General features: G+C 47.7%; 1 protein-coding gene across 1 annotated transcript in view; it reads left to right on the top strand.

Moving 5' to 3' along the window:
- OTOA (otoancorin) overlaps positions 1-20,342 on the top strand; it is a 71,868-nt gene that overhangs the window by 30,411 nt on the left and 21,115 nt on the right. Inside the window, exons 12-21 of the mRNA XM_067706415.1 lie at positions 2,033-2,156; positions 4,241-4,456; positions 6,059-6,226; positions 6,977-7,117; positions 9,858-9,916; positions 10,092-10,209; positions 12,654-12,727; positions 15,077-15,212; positions 16,269-16,459; positions 18,047-18,140. Of these exons, the coding sequence (XP_067562516.1) occupies positions 2,033-2,156; positions 4,241-4,456; positions 6,059-6,226; positions 6,977-7,117; positions 9,858-9,916; positions 10,092-10,209; positions 12,654-12,727; positions 15,077-15,212; positions 16,269-16,459; positions 18,047-18,140 (1,321 nt within the window). The remainder of the gene's footprint in view (positions 1-2,032; positions 2,157-4,240; positions 4,457-6,058; positions 6,227-6,976; positions 7,118-9,857; positions 9,917-10,091; positions 10,210-12,653; positions 12,728-15,076; positions 15,213-16,268; positions 16,460-18,046; positions 18,141-20,342) is intronic.

Genomic DNA, 20,342 nt, shown 5'->3' with positions numbered 1-20,342 from the left:
CCAGAACCATTTCCAGCAGGGGAGGGCCAGGAGCTGCACACCTGGTGACCCCAGAAAGGGTTTGAATGTTGGGGGGTGTGTGCAGTGGGGAGGGCTGATGGGCACCGTTCACCCATCTTCTCTCCATCTCCCAGGGCCTTACTGTCACAGTGCTTTCTCTGACATTACCACATGACCTTACATTTTTCAAAGCACTTGCAGAGAATGTTCTCATATAAAACTCTTACACCGGGGCTTCCCTGGTGGCGCAGTGGTTGAGAGTCCGCCTGCCGATGCAGGGGACACGGGCTCGTGCCCCGGTCCGGGAAGATCCCACATGCTGCGGAGCGGCTGGGCCCGTGAGCCATGGCCGCTGAGCCTGCGCGTCCGGGGCCTGTGCTCCGCAGTGGGAGAGGCCACAACACTGAGAGGCCCGCGTACCGCAAAAACAAACAAACAAACAAAAAACTCTTTCACCTTCTTGCCCTATCCTTAGTAATTTTCACCATTAGCATGGCTTCCATTTTTTTTTTTTATAGTTACACCAAAAATAGCTTAGCTATTAAGAATATGGGACCTGGAACCAGACTTCCTGGGTTTAATCCTGGCTCTGCCACTTACAAGTTGTGTGATCTTGGCCATGTTACTGTGCCTCTCTGTGCCTCCATTTTCCCATCTGTAAAATGGGAGCTACTAAGCTGCCTACCTCATTAAGACCCTTGTAAAGATTAAGGACATCTGCACAATACGGGGATATATGTATATGTATAGCTGATTCACTTTGTTATACAGCAGAAACTAACATACCATTGTAAAGCAATTTTACACCAATAAAGATGTTAAAAAAAAAGAACATCTGCAAATAGTAAGTGGTCAAGAAATATTAGCTATCCTTAACATGGTTATTAATATTCAGTCTTCACTTCTTCTGAGTCTTCTTTTTTCATCAGACACACTTTCAGATCCTTTCCCTGGCCTGGTTGCTTTCTGGTGGACACGTCTGAGAGTGTCAGTGTCTGGTCATGATCGACCAGGTGGTCCAGCCATGCTAAGTTAAGTAGATTTCATACGAATGCTAAGAGCATCCACTGATGAAGTGCTTAGTATCTGCCAGGAAGTATGCTAATTAGTTGGTATGGCTTTTCTCATTTACCTCTCACAGTATTCCTCATTCCTTCATTCATCATATTTAAGGAAACCTCCCCATTAAAAGCTTAGAGAGGCAGGGCTACCCTGTACAGTAGTACAGAGTGTACACTGCACAACCATGTGCTGCAGGCTTTCAGAGAAGTTAAGCAACTTGCTACAGGTCAGATGTCTCGTAGAGCTGGGCTTCAAACTCCAGTTGGCCTGAAGCTATGTTCTTAACCACTAGATACAGTGCTCCCCGTGAGACCAGGATTCAAATTCCATCTCTGCTCCTACGTTGTTCTGCCTCTTGTGTTTTTTTTTTTAAGGATTAAATTATTTTATTCAATTCAATAGATTTTTTTCATTAAGAAGTTTATTTATTAAAAAGTTTTTTTAAACATCTTTATTGGAGTATAATTGCTTTACAGTGGTGTGTTTCTGCTTTATAACAAAGTGCCTTTTGTGTTTTTTCCCTTTTGAAGTCATCATCATCTGGTGATGTTGGTTGGAAATAAACTCTGCCTCAGAGAATCCCTCAGGGTGGACAAACCCCTTATCTCTGAGTAGAAAATTGGGGTTTTTCTGTGGCTAATTGAGCACATGCTTTCCTTGTGCCCTTTATTGCCTCAGGAGGAGAGATGGCAGAGTTGGTTGGATCTAGATTTAAGGCCCTGCACCACTACTTGCCTTGGGCAAGTCACTTGATCTCTCTGCGTCTCAGTTGACCCTTCTGTGAAATGGGGCTAATGAGAGCACCTACCCTGCAGGGCTGTGATGAGATAATCCGGGTAAAGGGCTCAGCACAGTACCTGGTACGTGGCAGCTGCTATGATCGTGACCTCTCGGTGCTAACTGGGGTGGGGCTGCGGCTGCGGCCCCCAGCTCTGCGCCCTCCGCCAGCATCCCTTGTCTTCTCACACAGGCTGGGGCTGCTGGTTTGTTTCTACGATGACCTGGAGCTGCTGGACGCCGCTGTGGCCCAAGTCCTCCTTCACCAGATGATCAAGTGCAGCCACCTGCGGGGCTTCCAGGCTGGTGTTCAGAAGGTGCAGAAGGGCCACAGGGCCCTGGAGCCTCAGCCTCAGTTTCACTAGCCAGAGAAATGGGAAGAACAGTCCTGCCCGGCCTTTGAGAGAAAACATGTAGGGTTTATCAAGATCTAGGTCCAGCCTTGCAGGTGGTATCTCAAACACTGGGATGAGCTTAAAATGGGAAGAAACCACAAAAAACGGTAGGAAAAGCTTGAATAGATCAAAATTCAATCAGAGCAGCCACTTCAAACTTAAATGTGCATAAGGTTGCTTGGGGATCTTAAACGCAGATTTAAGGCCTGGGTGGGGCCCGAGACTCTGCGTTTCTAACAAGCTTCCAGGCGATGCTGAATCTGCTGGGCTGGTGACGATGAGTGGCATAGCAAGGAGACACAGCAGTGGTTCTCGAACCTGGTTCTGTGTTAGTGGCACGCCCCTCCCCCAGGCTCTACCCCCCCAGAGATTCTTGTGTCATTGGTCTGGCCTGTGGCCTCAGATGCAGCCAGGGTGGAGAGCACTGGAATGGAATGTGTTTACTGAGTTCCTAGACCAAGGTTTTGGACCAATAGGCACATGGGGACTGTCTCGTTTCCCTCCTCACTCCATCTCTCTCTCCTTTCTTCCCTTAAAGTCTTAATTCTGCCCGGCTTCTCTCACTTCTTTTTGTCTTTCTCATTGTTTTAATTGAAAAGATGACATGAGAGCAGTATTCAAGAAAGTTTGATAACATCGTCAATAATTCCACAGCAGTGTCTCACACATCACAAAACCCTCGGTCCCATTTGGCACTTTACATAGTAGGCCTTGTCTTGGTCAGTGCATATTTTTGTTTTCCAGGAAGAGCAGCCTTCCCAAGCAAGCTTGAGCAAAAATAAGAAAATAAATGTACTTTAAAGTCACAGGGGTAGCTGTGACCAAGAAGAAAGTCAGATACTATGAGGTATGAGAAAACCCTTTGGATCATCTAGGTCAGTACTCAAACCTGAGGACGCATCAGAATCACCTGGAGGGCTTGTTAAAAACAGCTTGAAAACATACCCACATCCAGAGCCTCTGATTCAGGAGGTCTGGGGCGGAGCCTGAGAACCTGCATTTCTACCAACTTCCCGGGTGATGCTGATACTCCTGGTCAAGGACCACACTTTGAGAACCACTGCTTTAGGCCTTTTGCAGATGTGGGAGCCAGCTTTAGGGAAGGGGAGCTGCTGAATTTGGAGAAAGCCAGGAACTGTGACAGCTGTTTCTTTCACTTTACTCTGCTGCCCCCAAGTGGCCATCTAGAACACTTGCGTACATTCGTCTGACATGAAGATATGGTTTATGCAAGTTCAGGTGTTAAAACGTGAACGTTCTCATTTTTTTGTACAGAGGTCACGTTGCAATAGATGAGTTTATCACCTTCTGTACTGGAAGCAGTTGGGAAGCACACTTGACTGTAACTAGACAGGCATGTTACAAAAAATAATGAAGGGGATCACAGAAATATGAAAACCTGTAACACATAATTTTAAATGAAAAATACAGAGCAGAAAATTGCACTTGTGTTCATGTTACAACTATGTAAAGACTACATGCCACAGTTTATTTATAAAGGCATAAGAAGTTTTGGAAACATATACACCCAATTGCTAATCATAGTAATTTTTTTGAGGTAAGATTTTCAGGAGACTTTCACTTCCTTGTTACTGTTGAGAATTATTTTTACATAGATTATATATTATTATGAACCCCCCCCCCAGCTATTTCATGAAAGAAAAGCAACCATATAGACAGGATATAGAGTTCAAGGTCATAAAAATAAAATAGTTGCTACGGGAGTGTGGCTGAGTGAAGTGAACAAAATTTCCTTCTGCCACGCTTTAAGGTTGATTTAATAACAAATTAATATTTAAATGAAGCATAAAGTGAATTTGTAGCATACGAAAGTCAAAGCCAGAGGAGGTGGTGTTCTCAGTGGGGCGACTCACGGTCTGGGCTTAGCAGGAGTCCCTCCCCTTTTGACAGAGCAGTGTCGGTCGAGGGTGCATCCCAGGGTGTAGTCAGAAGGAACCACCATCTTGCTTGCTATCGACCCTCATCCCAGCTTGCTCCCCTTCTAGCTCAAAGCCGACCTCCTGGAAATTGCCACAGAGAACCAGACCCTCAACGAGACCCTGGGCTCTTTGTCGGATGCAGTCGTGGGCTTGACCCACAGTCAGCTGGAATCCCTCTGCCCTGAGGCTGTGCACAGCGCCATCTCGACCCTCAACCAGGTCTCGGGCTGGGCCAAGAGCCAGGTCATCATCTTGTCTGCCAAATACCTGGCCCATGAGAAGGTCAGTTGGAGCTTGAACTCTATTTTAATGCCCTGAGACCCAAGGGCCAGTTATACACACACAACAGGGGCAGCCAATCAGTAAGAAGATGGTGCCAAGGGGGACTACCTGGGTTCGAATCCTTGGTCTGCCACTTATTAGCTGTGTGACACTGGAGAATTGGCTTAACTTCTCTTGGCCTCAGTGTCCCAGTTTGTAAGACGGGGATACAGTAGCACCTGTTCCATAGGATTATGTGAGTCACACACGGGAAGAGATTAGAACAACACATGACCTAGAGTATGAGCTCAATGAGTGTTAGCTATCTCTGAGTTAATCCTTTAAGCTTCCCAACAACCGTCTGAGGCCAGTAGTGTTATAACTTCCATTTTCCAGGTCATTCATACGAGGCACAGAGTGTAAAAGGGAATTGCCAAGGCCACATGGAAGGGGCAGAGCTGGGACTGAACCCAGGGCATCTGGCTTCACATCCTGCTTGCTTTACTCCCATGCTAACTACTTCCATCATGACACCATGACCAATGCCCACCCATTCTTACTTTCTGACTCAAGACCAAGGATAGACCATTCATCTTGTCCCTTCAGGCTTTGCAGACCTTCTGTGTTGACTGGGGCCACATGGGTCCACTCTGTGAATCTGATTTTAGGGAGCTGAGGGACACTTGTCTCGTTCCTCACAGCCCTGGACCAAGAGGCTTGTCTCATTCCTGTGTCCAACTCTTCCTCCAGAGGGGGTGAGGTGACTTTTGCTAAGAAGCCAAGAGCTCAAAAGGTCTTGCCTTCTTTGGGGATAGTAAGAGACTGTCCATTCTACAGGGAGTAACTATAGGAAACCACTCAACGGTTTTTTGCAGAACCAAGGAATGTCTCTGATTATATTACATCTAGCATCTTCACTCCAAAGGAGTGGGGGAAAAACCAAGCGTGATTCCTGTTAGAGTGGCCAGCTATAGTTGTATTTGTCATAAAATATCACACTCATGTCCTAAAACACTTCTTTACTTCAACTCAAAGCTTCCACATGAAGGTAGATGAGCGTGGGGCTTTGCCGTGTCAGCTTTGCCTGCCGGTGACATACTGAGGCCGATACTGAGGCCAGTGGGCTTTCTCAGGGTCCCATGAGAGCGGGTGGGCTGGGTAAACTAAGAGTCCCACGACCTACCCGAAGGTTCTTGCCCATTGTTGCCAACGTGGGCCCAGTATCGCCGGATGTTCGGGTTTTTTTTTTTAATAAAGCAGAAACTCTAATATGGATTTTTATAAGATTCCTCCAATATTTAAATCTTGTCAGCTAGTTCAGATTACACACAGAAAAGCCCATTGCCTGGTCAGCTGTGGCACATGGATAGCACATTGCTAGTTGTGCTGTGGCCTCAGGTGGCATAGTGATTCCCCCAGTGGTACAGTTACTGGTGTCTTGTGTTTTGATACTTAACTCTCTTTCCTGATGGAAGGAAGGAGGATCTGGGAGGGCAGCTTGTGTCTTGGTCACGGTGGTTCCCCAGCACCCGTCTGGATACTTGGCCTGCAGTAGGGCCTAGTAAACGTCCGAGTGGTGGAGGCCCGGAGCTGGGCCTTATCCTCCCTGGCCGGTGCCCCCAGGTGCTGTCCTTCTACAACGTCAGCCAGATGGGCGTGCTACTGGCTGGGGTGGGCACCCAGGCCTTCCACGCCATGGACCGCAGGGACCTCGTGCAGCTCCTGAGAAGCACCATCTCCCTGCACGTGGCCGACTTGTCACCTGCCCAGCAGCACGGTGTCTTGAGCAAGGTGAGAGGGAAATGTCTGGTCCGCAGCCCCGGGGCTCACAGAGCGTGTGGTTTTGGGGCTTTGGGAGTGGTCTGTGTCTTTAGGTGGGGTTGTTCTGAACCTGGAGAATGCCTTCCCCTGACGCCCACCTTCTCTCCTTTCCAGAAGGAGCCTCTGGGGGTTGTGCCTTACTCTCTCCAGACCCTGGTGCTCTCCCCAGCCAGTCAAATCTGGAAGACTTTTCTTCAATTAGGTTTCTTGCTGTAATAATGTTTTAGGAGTTTGGTTTTCAAATGTGAAAATGAATCCTGAATCCCCTTACTGCTTCTGAACGCCCCTCCTTTCGTGCTCTGAAGCCATGTCCATATTCCTCTTTCTCACCTGCCATGGGTCTTCTGGGCATCCTATTCTATCAGACCTGCCAGGTCCTACTGTACAATCTGTTAAGAAACCAACCCAAAGGGTTCAGCCTAATTTCAACCAACACCTTGCAGATAGCTGTCACGCCTATGGTTAAATTAAAGAGTGTGGGTTTTGGAATAAGACAGACTTGGGCTTAAATCTCATGTATCGACTTTCAGCCTTACTCGTTAAGCCTCGGTTTTCTTATCTGTAAAATGGGGATAAGGATCATCTCCACCTCCTTGGGTTGCTGAGCAGACCTGATGGATTTTATTGCCAGTGAAGCACTAGAGAGAGTGCCTGGCCCTCACCCAATGCTCCATGTACCTTCTGCAAGGTCGTTATTATGTTTCTTCTCACTTTTGACAGGTGATGGAAGCAGGAGATACCGCCTCGGGCATTGTGGAAATACAAGGGGCTTTCTTTAAGGAAGTGTCTCTCTTTGATTTATGGAGGGAACCTGGATTCAACTCCACAGTCCTGAAAGAGAAGGAGCTCCGGCGGAGTCAGGTACGACTGTGACTCCCAGAGGTGGTGCCTGGGTTTCTGACTGTCTTGTGGGAAAGGTCTGTTCTAAGGTTAATTTGGTAAAAGAAACTTGTTTCTTGTGATTACACTCAGGAGATAGAATAGCGTAGTGTTAAGTTAGACGAGACCCGAGCGTGAATTCCGGGGCTGCTGTTTATTAACTTTGGGGTCACTGCTTCTCCTCCCGCGGCCTCAGTTTTCTCCTGGCAAAACGGGGATCATTTCTCAGGAGAATTGTGCTGGGCAGTGCACTGTGCATAAGAGCAGTTATCACTGGGGCCTCCTGGGGAGGGTTGGGCTGTGGAGGCCGACTTGTGGCCTCGGAACTTCCCCTGACTTGCTGTTCATTCCCTCACTCGTCAGTGTTTGTGGAGCCCCTGCCCCCCAGGTGCCAGGCGCTGTGCGTGGTGCTGGGGACACAGAAGCGAACAAAACAGAGGGAAGTCCCTGCCCTCAGGGGGCTTCCATCCTAGCGAGGGAGACAGTGCGGAAGGTCAGCAATTAAACGTGTGCCTTGTTAGGTGACAGGTGCTGCTGCTGAGCACTAAGGAGGAAGTAAACCGGGGGAGGGCCAGACCTTTTAGGGGGTGAGCTGTTTAGACAGGTGACCTCGCTGAGCTCAGAGAGGTTGTGGAGTGGCCGCTGTGAGGACTGCCTTCTACCCTGGGCATGAAAGGGAGCTGAGGGGCGTCTGAGAAGGGACAGGATCTGACTTTGGTTTTCGAAGAATCACTCTGGCTGCTGCTTGGGGACTGAGTTGAGGAGAGCAGGGAGGAAACAAAGGGACCAGTTAAGAGGCTACTGCGTACAGTGGCCTGGACCAGGTGTTGGCAATGCAGGTGGTGGCCAATGGTCAGATTCTGGGTACAGTTTGAAAGTTAACAGTGACAGAATTGGCTGTCGGATTGGATGCGGGTGTGACAGAGGGGAGGCATCAGGCCTTATGTGCCCGTGATCTGTTGCTGGTTACCCACCAGCGCCAGGTTCAGTGGGGTAGCAATTATTTTATCTACTCCCATGGTTCCCAAGGCTCTTGCTTAGGCTTGTTCACAAAGTTGGATTCAGCTGGTGGCTGGGCCTGGCGTCTCATTCATGTGTCTGACATCTGGGCTGGGGAGACTCAAACAGCTGGGGGTGTCTCTGGGTGTGGTCTCTCCATGTAGTGGGTTGAACGGTACCCCCCCCAAAGTTATGTCCACCCAAAACCTGTGGGTGGGAACGTGACCTTATTTGGAAAAAAGGGTCTTTGAAGGTTTAATTAAGGTCTCAAGATGAGATCCTCCTTGATTATCTGAATGGGCCCTAAATCCAGTGACAAGTGTCCTTATAAGAGCGGAAAACGCAGACAGCAGAAGAGAAGACAGACTTGAAACACACAGAGGAGAAGGCCACGTGAAGACGGAGTCAGAGACTGGAGGTGTGCAGCCACAGGCCAAGCAGAAGCCACCAGAAGCTGGAAGAGGTGCGGGAAGATTCTCCCCAAGACCTTCAGAAGAAACCTAGTTTGCCGACACCTTGGTTTCGGACCTCTGGCCTCCAGAGAATAAATTTCTATTGTTTTAGGCCACCAGGTTGGTGGTAATTTGTTACGGCCTTTCTAGGTGTCGGATACTGTCCAGAATGGTGGCTTTGGGCAGCTGGCTTTATAGGGGTGGTTCAGGGCTCCCAAGGTGTGTGTCCCGAGAGAGAGCTGGGAGAAGCTGTCATCTTTGGCGACCTTGGAAGTCACATAGCATCACTTCTGCTGCGCTCTGTCTGTTGGGGCTGTCGCAAAGCTCCCCACCATGCCACCCACCTCCAGCTACAAGCAGACTCCATCTCTTGATGGGGGAGTGGCTCCGGAAGCTTCTAGAAGAGCATATTAGGCAGAAAATAGGCGATCACTTTGGAGAATATGTCCTACCACGTGTGCTTTGAAGATATTTTTGTCTCAGCAGCTGAGTTGATGGAGGTCATTCCCTGAGATGGCGGAGATGATGGGGGGACCCTGGAACTTGATCCTGTGCCTGAGGAAATCTCTGGGGCCACACACAGAGTGCCTGGAACTTACCTCCCCTGCTGCTCCTTTCTCCTGGGCTCAGCTGTCATGTCACCGATGCCTCCGCCTAATGCCAGCTCATAATTTATTCTGTTTAGGGAATTATGTTCAAAGTTTCAGAGTCTATAAAATGGATGAATGTCGTATTTGATTGTATATGCACGTTAGGTGTTCCGTAAAATTACGTTCCTTGAAACAAATGACGCCCCTGCCTACGAGGCCTTGCTCTCCTGGGGGCCCACCTGGGAGGGCTTGAGGGGAGCGCTGTTGTGAGCAGGACTTACTTTACTTTTGGAACTTTCTAGCCCATCCTGGTCTATTCATCCGTCCCTTTTGTTTTCTGGGATGCCGTGTGCTCAGAAACAGCAGGTGGGCATGAAAATAGGGGCTCTAGGGGGTCCTCAACTGGGCAGCAGCTTCTTAGAGCACAGGAAGTAAACTTCCAGGCTTGCTGCCCTGGCTTTGCTCCTCATTCACCTCCTGGAGCGCAGGGTCACCTGGGGTGTGAGAGCATGGACTCTGCAATTACCTGACACCAGCTCAAGTCCCTGCTCTGCCGCTTAGCAATTGTGTGGTTCTGGGTAAGTAACAAAGCCTCCATTTTCCCATCTGTAAAATGGGAGCATAGGACTCGTCACGGTAGGTGAGTGCTCCACCCCCATGGCAATCATTCTCTTCCCTCAGGCCTTGTTCCTGTTTGAGCTTCTGTCAAAGACAACCAGGCGGCCCGAGGAGCTCTTGAGGTAAGCCTGGGGCTGACGAGCCCTCTGGAGTCTCCCTCCCGAGGAGCCTATTTCCCAGGAGGGAGAGTTGGACAGTCCTGCCTGCGGCTGGTGTCAGATCAGATCTGCCTTTGCTTGCTCCTTCTTTCCTCTTCCCTACTCTCCTTTTCTCCTGGGTCCCTGTTTTGTTCTGTAGCGCAGGGCAGCTGGTCAAAGGTGTGATGTGCTCCCACATTGAGGCCATGAGCGTGGACTCCTTTCTGGCTCATTTCCAGTATTTTGAGAACAACTTCTCTCTGCTTTCACCGTATCAGGTACCCTCGAAGCACTTCCTTGTTTCTAATTCTCTCTCCCTACCCGGTCGCTGGGTGAATTAACTGTGGCGTCTTAAGATGCTTGTGCCAGGATCATACTGATGCAAGTGATGATATGGGGCCAAATACGGAGCCAGGTTTTCTCCAATTTCTTTTTTAAAAGCTCCACATACCTATGTCTCTACAGCCAGAGTTTCAGTAGATTGGCTATTCTATACCCAGATTTGAACCCCAAAATTCACTTGGAAGGGACACCGTTTTGCATGTCCACAATTATGCTTTCCTGGGCCTGCAGGTCATACCCTCCTCTAACTTTCATACCCTTTCCAGAGGTAGCCTAGAATGGAAATAGTCCTCTAGGAGAATTTAAGTGTTCATTTAAAACTTCATTTTCCGGGCTTCCCTGGTGGCGCAGTGGTTGAGAGTCCGCCTGCCGATGCAGGGGACACGGGTTTGTGCCCTGGTCCGGGAAGATCCCACATGCCGTGGAGTGGCTGGGCCCATGAGCCATGGCCGCTGAGCCTGCGTGTCCAGAGCCTGTGCTCCGCAACGGGAGAGGCCACAACAGTGAGAGGCCCGTGTACCACAAAAAAAAAACAAAAACCAAAAAAACTTCATTTTCCAAACAGTTAAGGAGACTCTTTAACCCTTTGGGGAGACCAGAGGCAGTGACTGACTTTCACTGTATCTAAGTGAGTAAAAGCGGGCCTTGGGGGCAGCTTTGGACTTGGAGTGCAAACGGTCGGCTGTACAGAGTCTGAGAGGGTGAGCAGGTGGCCTGGTGCATTTCAGATCTGAATGAAAAGTTTCCAAACAATGACTTTTCTTCCCGAGAGCCAGGAAGGGAAAAGCCGGGTGTATAATCCTTTGAGATCATTAGAGGAACAGGCAAATTTTTAATGAAGCCTGTCATTCCCTCAGATTGTTCATTCTGTCAGTGGTCCTCAAACTCGAGCTTGCATCAGCATTGCCTGGAAGGCTTGTCCATGGGTATAACGTTTCAGTTTTGGTGGATGAATAAGTTGTGGAGATGTGCTGTATAACACAACACCTGCAGTTAACAATATGGTATCTGCATTTCACAATTCGCTAAGAGGGTTGCTCTCAAGTTATGTGCTCTGTCCACAAAAACCAAAACAAAGGGACAGGAGGACACGTTGGGAACTGTTGGCCATGCCTATTACCTTGATTGTGGTGGTGGAATCACAGATGTTTGCATATGCCCAACTCATCAAAGTGTATGCATTTAATATGTGCAGTTCTTTGTATATTGATTATACCTCAATAAAACTGTTAAAAAACCAGAGATTGCAGAGCCCCACTTGCAGAGTTTCCCTGGGGTTTCTGGGGTGAAGCCTGATATTTTTCATTTCTAATGGTTCCCTGGTGAGAACCACTGAACTATATTAAAAGCCTTGCCCAGGTAGGGTGGGAAGCAGGTTATTTCTGAAACCTGGACCTTGGCGTGGCTGTCTCCTTCCACTCATCAAACTGATGCAATGGATGGAGTTCAGGCCAGCTTTGAGGAAGACCTACATGTTCAAACAGGAAGAGTTGTCCCAATAAAGCTCCTTACCTGATTTTGCCCAGTTCTCAGAACCTTCAAATACTAGTTAATTAGAAAATTTGCCTTTATTGTTTATCTTTTAGCTGAAAGCACATTACTATAAAACAAAACAATAGAGAGAAAATAAAGTTTCTCCTAGAGCATGGTTTCAACAGGGGACCATTTGGCCATATCTGGAGACACCGTTGGTTGTCACACCTGGGGCAGATGCTACTGGTACCTAGCAGGTAGAGGCCAGGGATGCTACTTGACATCCCATAACACAGAGGACTGCTCCTGCAACACAGTTACACTGTCCAAAATGTCAGTAGTGCTGAGGCTGAGAATCTCTGCTCCAGAAGTTAACTACAGAGAAAGTTTGCTATTGACTTGGAGAATTTTTCGTATATATAGAACATATCTACATGTAATTTAAGGCACACAAATGAGCTCATACCATACACAATGTTCTGTTTAAATGTATATAATGTGCACGTGTGCGTACACGCACACACACACACACACACACACACACACACACACACACACGCATAAATCTACCGAAGTATTTGCATAGTATTCCATTGTATGGCTATACCATGATTTACTTAACCAGTCCCCTACGGATGTATATCAAGGTTCCATCTCGCAGCTTGCAGTTATAAATAAAACTGTGGTGAGCATTCTCAGACTTAAATTTTTGTGTGCATCTTATTATCGCCTCAGTTTCTTCATCCATACATTGGGTGCAGTAGTGTTACCTACACTGTAGGGTGTTCTGTTTAATAAGTGAACGTATGTAAAGCACTTAGAACAGTGCCTGACACACCGAAAGCACAGTCTGTGTTTGCCCTTGTTATTATTGGACTAAATTCCTGGCACTGCTTTAATCTTTTAGATTAATTGTTTGGCGTGGAAATACTGGGAAGTTTCCAGGTCCTCTATGCCACCCTTCCTCCTGGCTACACTCCCGTAAGTGAACATCAGTCTCCCTTTCTGGCTCAGTAAGATTGGCAGGTGTCACCAAAGCCAAAGTGATTCTCTCTCCCTGGGTGTTGGTGAGGAAACAGGGGCAAGTGGACAGTGCCTTCGACAGTTAAGTCCTTGAGAATCAGGATTTAAATTCTGAGCCTCACGTTGATATTTTAGACGGACTCTCCTGCTTTTTCTTGTTATTTAAAAACCAAAGCCAAAGCAACCTGAGCCTGAAGGAGTGAGTGCCAGTGAAGCAGGTCACATCTGGGCTGGCCTCACAGCTGTGTCCAGGCTCCAGGGGAATCAGGGCTGATGGAAGCAGTGGGGATTTCTCCTGGTATGTGTGGGTGTTCAGGCATGGGGGGGCAGCCCTGATTTTTAAATATGGTCTGGACACTGTTTCTCTCTTTTCCTGTTTTTTTTTTTTTTTTTTTTTTTTTTTTTTTTTTTTTTTTTTTTTTTTTTTTTTTTTTTTTTTTTGTGGTATGCGGGCCTCTCACTGTTGTGGCCTCTTCCGTTGCGGAGCACAGGCTCCGGACGCGCAGGCTCAGCGGCCATGGCTCACGGGCGCAGCCGCTCCGTGTTATGTGGGATCTTCCCGGACCGGGACACGAACCCACGTCCCCTGCATCGGCAGGCGGACGCTCAACCACTGCGCCACCAGGGAAGCCCTCTTTTCCTGTTTATTTCCCTCTCCCTTCTCTTGCTGCCATTGTCTTCATTGAATTAAAAATATTTATTGAGTGCTTACTACATACTAAGCTCTCAGAGATAAGTAAATTTTCCCCTTATAAGAGCTTACAGTTTCATGGAGGAAAAACAGACAAGCATGAAGCCAATTGTAATATCAAGTTGATATTTGGTTGAAAGTGACAGAACCTTGACTCAAACTGGCTTAGGCAATAAAAGGTAACTTTGGATTCAGGAAAGTCCAGGGATGGACTTCAGGCATGGCTGGATCCAGGGGCTCAAATGAGAAGGGCAGAAAGGTCAAGGGAGGGCTTGTGTGACACCTTGGGGTGTTTTACTTGTATTCTGGGAGAGATCATCACTACTGTCCATATAGAGGATGGAGTGCAGGGGGCCTGGCTAGAAGGAGAGAGACAGTGGAAGCTTATTTCTGTAAACTTGACCTTGGCATGGCTGTCTTCTTCCACACATCCATGTCTCAGCTCATGCCTTCAGAGGGGCTCTCCTGGCTGTTCCCATATCATTCTGCATTACAGAGCCATTTAATTTTCTTCCTTACATTCATCACTAGCTGAAATGATCTGTTTTATTAACTGGTTTCTGTGTTTCTTCCCCCTACAGCATCCCAAAGATAGGGGCCTTCCCCTCATGTCTTGTTCATGGTGGTAGCTGGTGCCCAGCACAGTGGTTGGCATGCAACAGATGCTCTGTATATATCTGCCGAATGAATGAATGAAGAAATAAATAAGATGGTGATACTAGGACTGGAGAGGCGAGAACAGATTTGAGTAATATTAAGATGCTAGCAAGGACAGATTTGGGGATAAAGAGACAAAGGAGTCTGGGATGGCAGAGAGGAGGCAGAACATGTTTGGGGGAGGAGGTTGAATTTGCTTTGGGAACAGTCAGGTGGCCATGATGCCACATGGCTCCAGAGCGGTCTTTCTCAACCTTTATTTCATTATTGCCTCCCGAAGGGGAAAACCTTAATTTCTCCCTAGTGAGAGAAATTACAAGGAGTAAGATTTTGTTGAGTAGGGTTGAGCTTTGGCGGATCACAAATCATTGTAATAACTAAGATTCCCTGCCCCCATCCCTCCCTCTCCCTGAACCAGTTTCTCCCCACGGGGGTGATATCGCTCCTGTTGAGAATATACGGTCAAGAGCTTGGAGGAGAGTTCTGGACTGGGGTTGACAGAACTGGGAGTCATTTCTCTTACTTTCTCCACTCTCTCCTTCTTGTCCTTTTCCCTCCACTTTGTGTTTTATTCTCTCTTCTCTTTGTCTCTTTCTTCTTCTACCTTTTCATTTCCTTTCTCCTCATCTCCCCTCAACCAGTCCACCAGCCAACCTCTGTTTATAGAGATCCTGTTCTCTGATCAGTGCTGCTGGGTCATGGAAGAAGGGCATGATGAGAAGCTTGTTTCCCACCTGTAGGAGAAGAGCATTACGCAAAGTTTGTTTCCCACCCACAAATTAGGAAAATGATGGGTAGGAGGCTTGTTACCTGCCCAAAGGAGACAGAACATCTCTGGGGAGAACCAGCATTTAAGGAACACCCCTGTGATAAGCTCTTGGGCATACAGACCCCGATTTCAGGGACAAATACAGAGCAGCCACTGTTTTCCTTCCCTCATTCTCTCCATCTCTCTCCAGGGCTCGCTACCTGGCTTCTGTCCCAGCCTCCCAGTGTGTGCCCTTTCTGATCAGCCTGGGGAAGAGTCAGTTGGACTCCTTGGTTTTAGATTCCCACAAAAAGAATTCAGTCCTCAAGAAAGTACAGCAGTGCCTGGTAAGGAAACTCTTCCTGGGTGACACTTTCACTGGTGTCCCTTCCCCTCCAGGTATCTGTGGCCATCCTGGGGAGCCCTCAGGGGATCTGGCTGGGCTCTCAAGTCTGATGTGATGGCCACAAGTCTGACTTGTGGGTCTTAAAGCTGGCTCTGAAACCACTGGGTGGAACACTCTTGGCTACTGGTTCTGGGGACCCGCCACAAGTGGGCTCTGAAACCACTGGGTGGAACACTCTTGGCTACTGGTTCTGGGGACCCATTCTGGGGCCTGAATGTTGGCAGGCCGCTCTGGAGGACAGGAAGGAGCACAGTACATGGGGTCTGGGTTCTAGACACGCCTCTGCCACTGCCTGGTTAGGTGGCTTTGGACAGGTCACTTCCCCTTCCCGAGCCTTGGTCTCCTCATTTGTAAGATGGGTGCTGTAGCACTTTACTCATGGAGTATTGAGGACATGAAATAGCTAATATATTGTTTAATGCAAAGGCCCAAAGGGCAGAGGTGACAGTCTCTTTATCTTGGAAAAGTGGATGATATTAGTATTCACTCTTTTTTTTTTTTTTTTTTTTTTAGTACTTACCCCTTAAGGTTACTTTGAAGATGAATGGATTCAGGCATGGAAATACTTAGAACAGTGCCTGGCACCTAGTAAGCACTCGATAAATGTTAGCTATTTTTGTCATTTTGAGAAAGAGCTCTGGAGGCTTTCAAGGGCCGTGCAAACTTTGAAGTGCTGTTTTTATTATTGCAGTACTATCATTATAAGGGTTACAGAACTCTGAGTTATCCTCAGAGCCATCACAGCGACGCTGACCACAGCCTCACTGAGTGAATGCTCACGATGGGTGTCTTCCACCCACACCCGCCCCCCGTGGGGTCCCCCAGACTTCTGGGGCCGGCGCCCCTGGGGTAAAATTAGGCCCCGTGCCTTCTCTACAGGGCCATGGCAGGGTAGGCGATTCAGATCCTGGAACCTTTACGAGGTTTGGGGTCGGGAAGTGTTTTACGGGATCCAGCCCCACTGGACCTTTCCACCAGCTCCGCTTGTTGGTTTCAGAATGACTCCGTTGCTGATGAGTACACCGTGGACATCCTGGGAAACTTGCTCTGTCACTTGCCAGCGGCCGTCATCCACCGTGGGGTGTCCCCCAGGGCCTGGGCCACTGCCCTGCACAGCCTCAGAGACTGCCTGGACCTCAGCCCCCAGCAGAAGGTGGCAGTGAGGCTCAGGCTCTTGGAACAGCACGGGTGAGGAGGGCCCGGGCTCGGCTCCCGGGCTGGGGTAGGGGGGCTGGCGAAGGGGCACCCGGCCCTGGCGCTCCTGCCTCAGAGCAGAGTCTCTAACTTAGGACGAGGTTAGACACTTCGATTGATTCTGGAAACATGATCTTTTTTCTTTTGGCCTCAGATTCCCTGTAAGGTGAGAATGATAGCTGTGCTACAGGCCTCATGTGGTTGCCCAGTACATCTTGGCTTGTGGAAAGGGAAAGGGTGTCAAAAACATGGTACTTTACAAATGCGTGGAGGTGTTATTATTATTTTTGTTGGGAAACACCACCACCAATAATACTAATGCCGATAATCGAGGCACCGTCAGCTCTGGGTGAGTGAGAAGTCCCTGGGGGAAGACAGCTGTTCTTTCCCAGGCAGAGTTTTCTGAAGTTAGGTCAGATATTTGAGTAGGGCCTAGATATCGGTCAACGGTTAGACAACAAATGTTTTTGGAGTAATTACTGTGTCCCAGACACTTACTATTATAGAGAGTTTAAGAGCTGGGACTTGGGAGCTTGACTCCTTGGGTTAAATTTTTCTACCGTCTGCTGTCTGTGTGATCTGGGAAAAGATACGCAGTCTTTTGCACTTTATTTTTGCATCTGTAGGATGGGGACAGTGAGAGTCCCCACAGGGCTGTTGTGATGATTAGCTGAGTTAACGCATTAAGTGTTAAAGCACTTACCACAGTGCCTGGCATGTAGTACTGAGTATGTGACAACAGCATTTTGACTAGGAATGAAGATACAGTGGTTATTATTAAGTGTGGCTCCTGCCCTCATGGAACTTACAGTCTATTGGGGTAATATCGTTAATCAAAGAGTTAAGGGGAGGCTTTTTGGCCGGGGGTGGTTTGCCTTGTTCCTAGGAGAAGGGTTATCATTGCTAAGTGGGCAGACCTCCTTTAGAGATATCCTAGTGTGAGGCACTTCCCCGTGGACATTTGAGGTCTCCACAAGAACAACAGTGGATCCTGTGTCAGTGCTGTTATTATTCTGCCAGGCTCGAGAGGAAATTTCATCTTGCTATAGGAGGAGACCATTATGGTAATTTAAAAGGAGCCAATATATCTTTACTGTTCTGTTGAGAAAAGGGAGGAAGGAAACACTCTGATGCAAATGACAGAAATTCAGTAGCTCAATTCACACTAAAACATGGGAGTTTACTGAGTTTAGAAATGGATGGGACTTCAGGCATGGCTGGATCCAGGGGCTCAAATGATGTCATCAGGAATGTGTTCCTCCCATCTCTCAGCTCTGTATTCTTGGTTGTGGCCTTTATTTTCTCCATTTGGTGAGAGGAATGGCCTCCAATATCCTTTTTACTGCTAGAGGTGCCAGAAGAAAGAGACAGCTTCTCTAGTAACTCCATCACAATTGCCAGGGATGACTCTGATTGGTCTGTTTGCATCACATGTCTATTTTCTTGGTTAGGGACGTGGGACCAAGTGATTGACAGCCTCTCCAGGTATAAAGATAATCTTTTCCTAAAAGAAAAAGATGCTGGGGGACAAGGACAAGAGCGTGATTTTTCCATTTACTGTTTATTATTATCTCTCCTTAGACTCCCCCAGAACTGGACAGCTGAGACGACAAAGGATTTGGGACCCTTTCTAGTACTTTTCTCAGGAGATGAATTAAGCTCTGTTGCCACAAAGGTACCTCTGCGTTCTATCTTTAGAAGGCTGAAGGAGTTTGAAGGGGAGAGAAAGTGTGGTTAGTTATATTCCCTTGGGTTTGCTGCCAGTTTGTTTTTCTGGAAACTTCCTGCCTGCCTCAAAGAGCTCAGGTGTTTCCAGCTCCACCCCAGGATGCCCAAGGTTCAGGGAAAGGGAGTGAGGCAGCCCTAAACGAGCTCAGGGTCTTTCACTTGGCCTCTGCCCAGATGTGCACAGGCTGGGAGCTGTCATTTAGCTGCCACTCTGCTATCTGTGTGCTTCCCACATGCACGCCTGTTCGAGGGCTTACACCCACCAGCGCCATATGCACACGCATATGTGTGTCCAGTGTGTGCAATCACATGGGCAAACATATTTAACCCAAAACCAAATCTTTATTGAGCACTAACACTCTACTTGGAGTAACTCTCCAAGAGTTAGACAAGGCCAAGAGGCATGCCAGATGAGCACGTACTAGTCAGCTTCTGCTGTGTAACAAAGGCACACAATCTCACCGGCATGCAACAGGAAGCATTTATTTCTTGCTGACTGGTCTGTGGATCTGGGACACTGAGTTTGCCTCTAGGGCTAGGCTACCTGGAGCGTGTTCTTCTCACAGTGAAAGTCTGAAACTCTAGAAAAGGGAGTGCAAAGTGCAGTTCTCCTTAAGGCCTGGGCTGGAAAATGGCCGGCTGTCACTTTCTATCGGCCAAAGCAAGTCACATGAGCAAGCCCACCTCAGTGGGGCAGGAAGTCTCCTCCATGCAGGTGGAGGGTGGGGTAAGAGGGGATGTTTGCTGAACAAGAGTTAGATCAACCACAAAGCACGTCCATACACCCTCACCCCTGTACTCACACACGCAAGATGTATGTTGTCATACATGCTCAGGGGGCCTGAGCACCTGGCACGTCACCCAGGTTCACACATGCACAGCAACATTCCAGTGTCCAGTCATGGTAAAATCATCTCCTGGGTGTCCAAACCTAGAGTCATAAGCAGCAGCTGCATATATCTTAAATGCTTATCTAATCTTTTTTAAAAAAATCAGCTTTTGAAATCGAAAAAGTCTTGTATCAACATGGTTAAATCTCAGAAACACAGTGTATGGAAGTTGCAAAAAAATATGTACAGTAGGATACGAAGTAAATAAATAAATACTAGTTAATTTTAAACACATGCAAAACAATGCCCTATGTAAGAGAACTTTAAAAGTACATGAGAATGGTTAATTATCAAATATCAAATTCAGGGTGACAGTTACTTCTGGGGAAGGAGGGAGGCCAAGGGTGAGGGAGGGAGCTATCAATTATATTTGTGATGTTTTATTTCTTAAGCTGGGTTCTGGCCACATGGGTGCTCTGTTGTATTATTCTCTCTAATTTTTGTTTTAATGCCTGAAATGTTTAGTAGAACAAGTAATACATGCTCCTGGTTAGAAAATCCCAACTATACCAAAAGCTATAGGATGAGAAGTTTCTCGCCCCACGTTTCTAGGTTCCTAGCTTCTCTCCTCAGCAGCAGTTGCTGTTCCCAGATTCTTCTGCATCCTTTCTGGAAAATCTTCCTCCTGCCTATACATGTTCTCCCTTTAAAAATACAAAATGGAAAATACTCTGCTGTGCAATTTGCTCTTTAGAAGTTAACTATTTATCTTAGAGCAGTTTTGCTCGTGACCTTAGCTGCACGTGGGAATCACCGGGGAAATTCTAAAAGGGACAGACACATGGACCCCACCCCAGACCAATGGTCTCAGAATCTCTAGGGCAGGGCCCAGGTGTCTGTGGATTTCCCAGGTGCTTCTCACCTGCAGCCTGGGCTGGGAACTACTGGCTTAGACTGTGATTCTGATTCTGAAGATTAGAATAGAAGGAGGAACTATAAAACCCAACGACTTTTGGGGCACACTCTTTTGGTGACTGGGACACAGAGACACACTGCTATAGGGAAGCGTTTGATGAATTCTCTAGACTCTTGGATAGATTACCAATAGTATCCTGAGCTTGACAAAATGCATCAGCTCTAGATGAGAAATGGCACCTTCTCCAGGGCAACCAGAGGCCCCCTCTTTGCTAGTCTTCTCCTAGAACTCAGAGATAACTCTTTCCTCCTCCTTTTATACATATAAATTTTAACAAAAATGAACAAACACTACCAACCCCAAAAGACATAGGCATACATACATTTTATAGATATTATCAGAT

The sequence above is a fragment of the Pseudorca crassidens genome, chromosome 15 (assembly GCF_039906515.1).
Source record: "Pseudorca crassidens isolate mPseCra1 chromosome 15, mPseCra1.hap1, whole genome shotgun sequence".
NCBI lineage: Eukaryota > Metazoa > Chordata > Mammalia > Artiodactyla > Delphinidae > Pseudorca > Pseudorca crassidens.
Note: the sequence above shows the minus strand (reverse complement) of the source record. Positions and strands in the feature narration are given on the sequence as shown.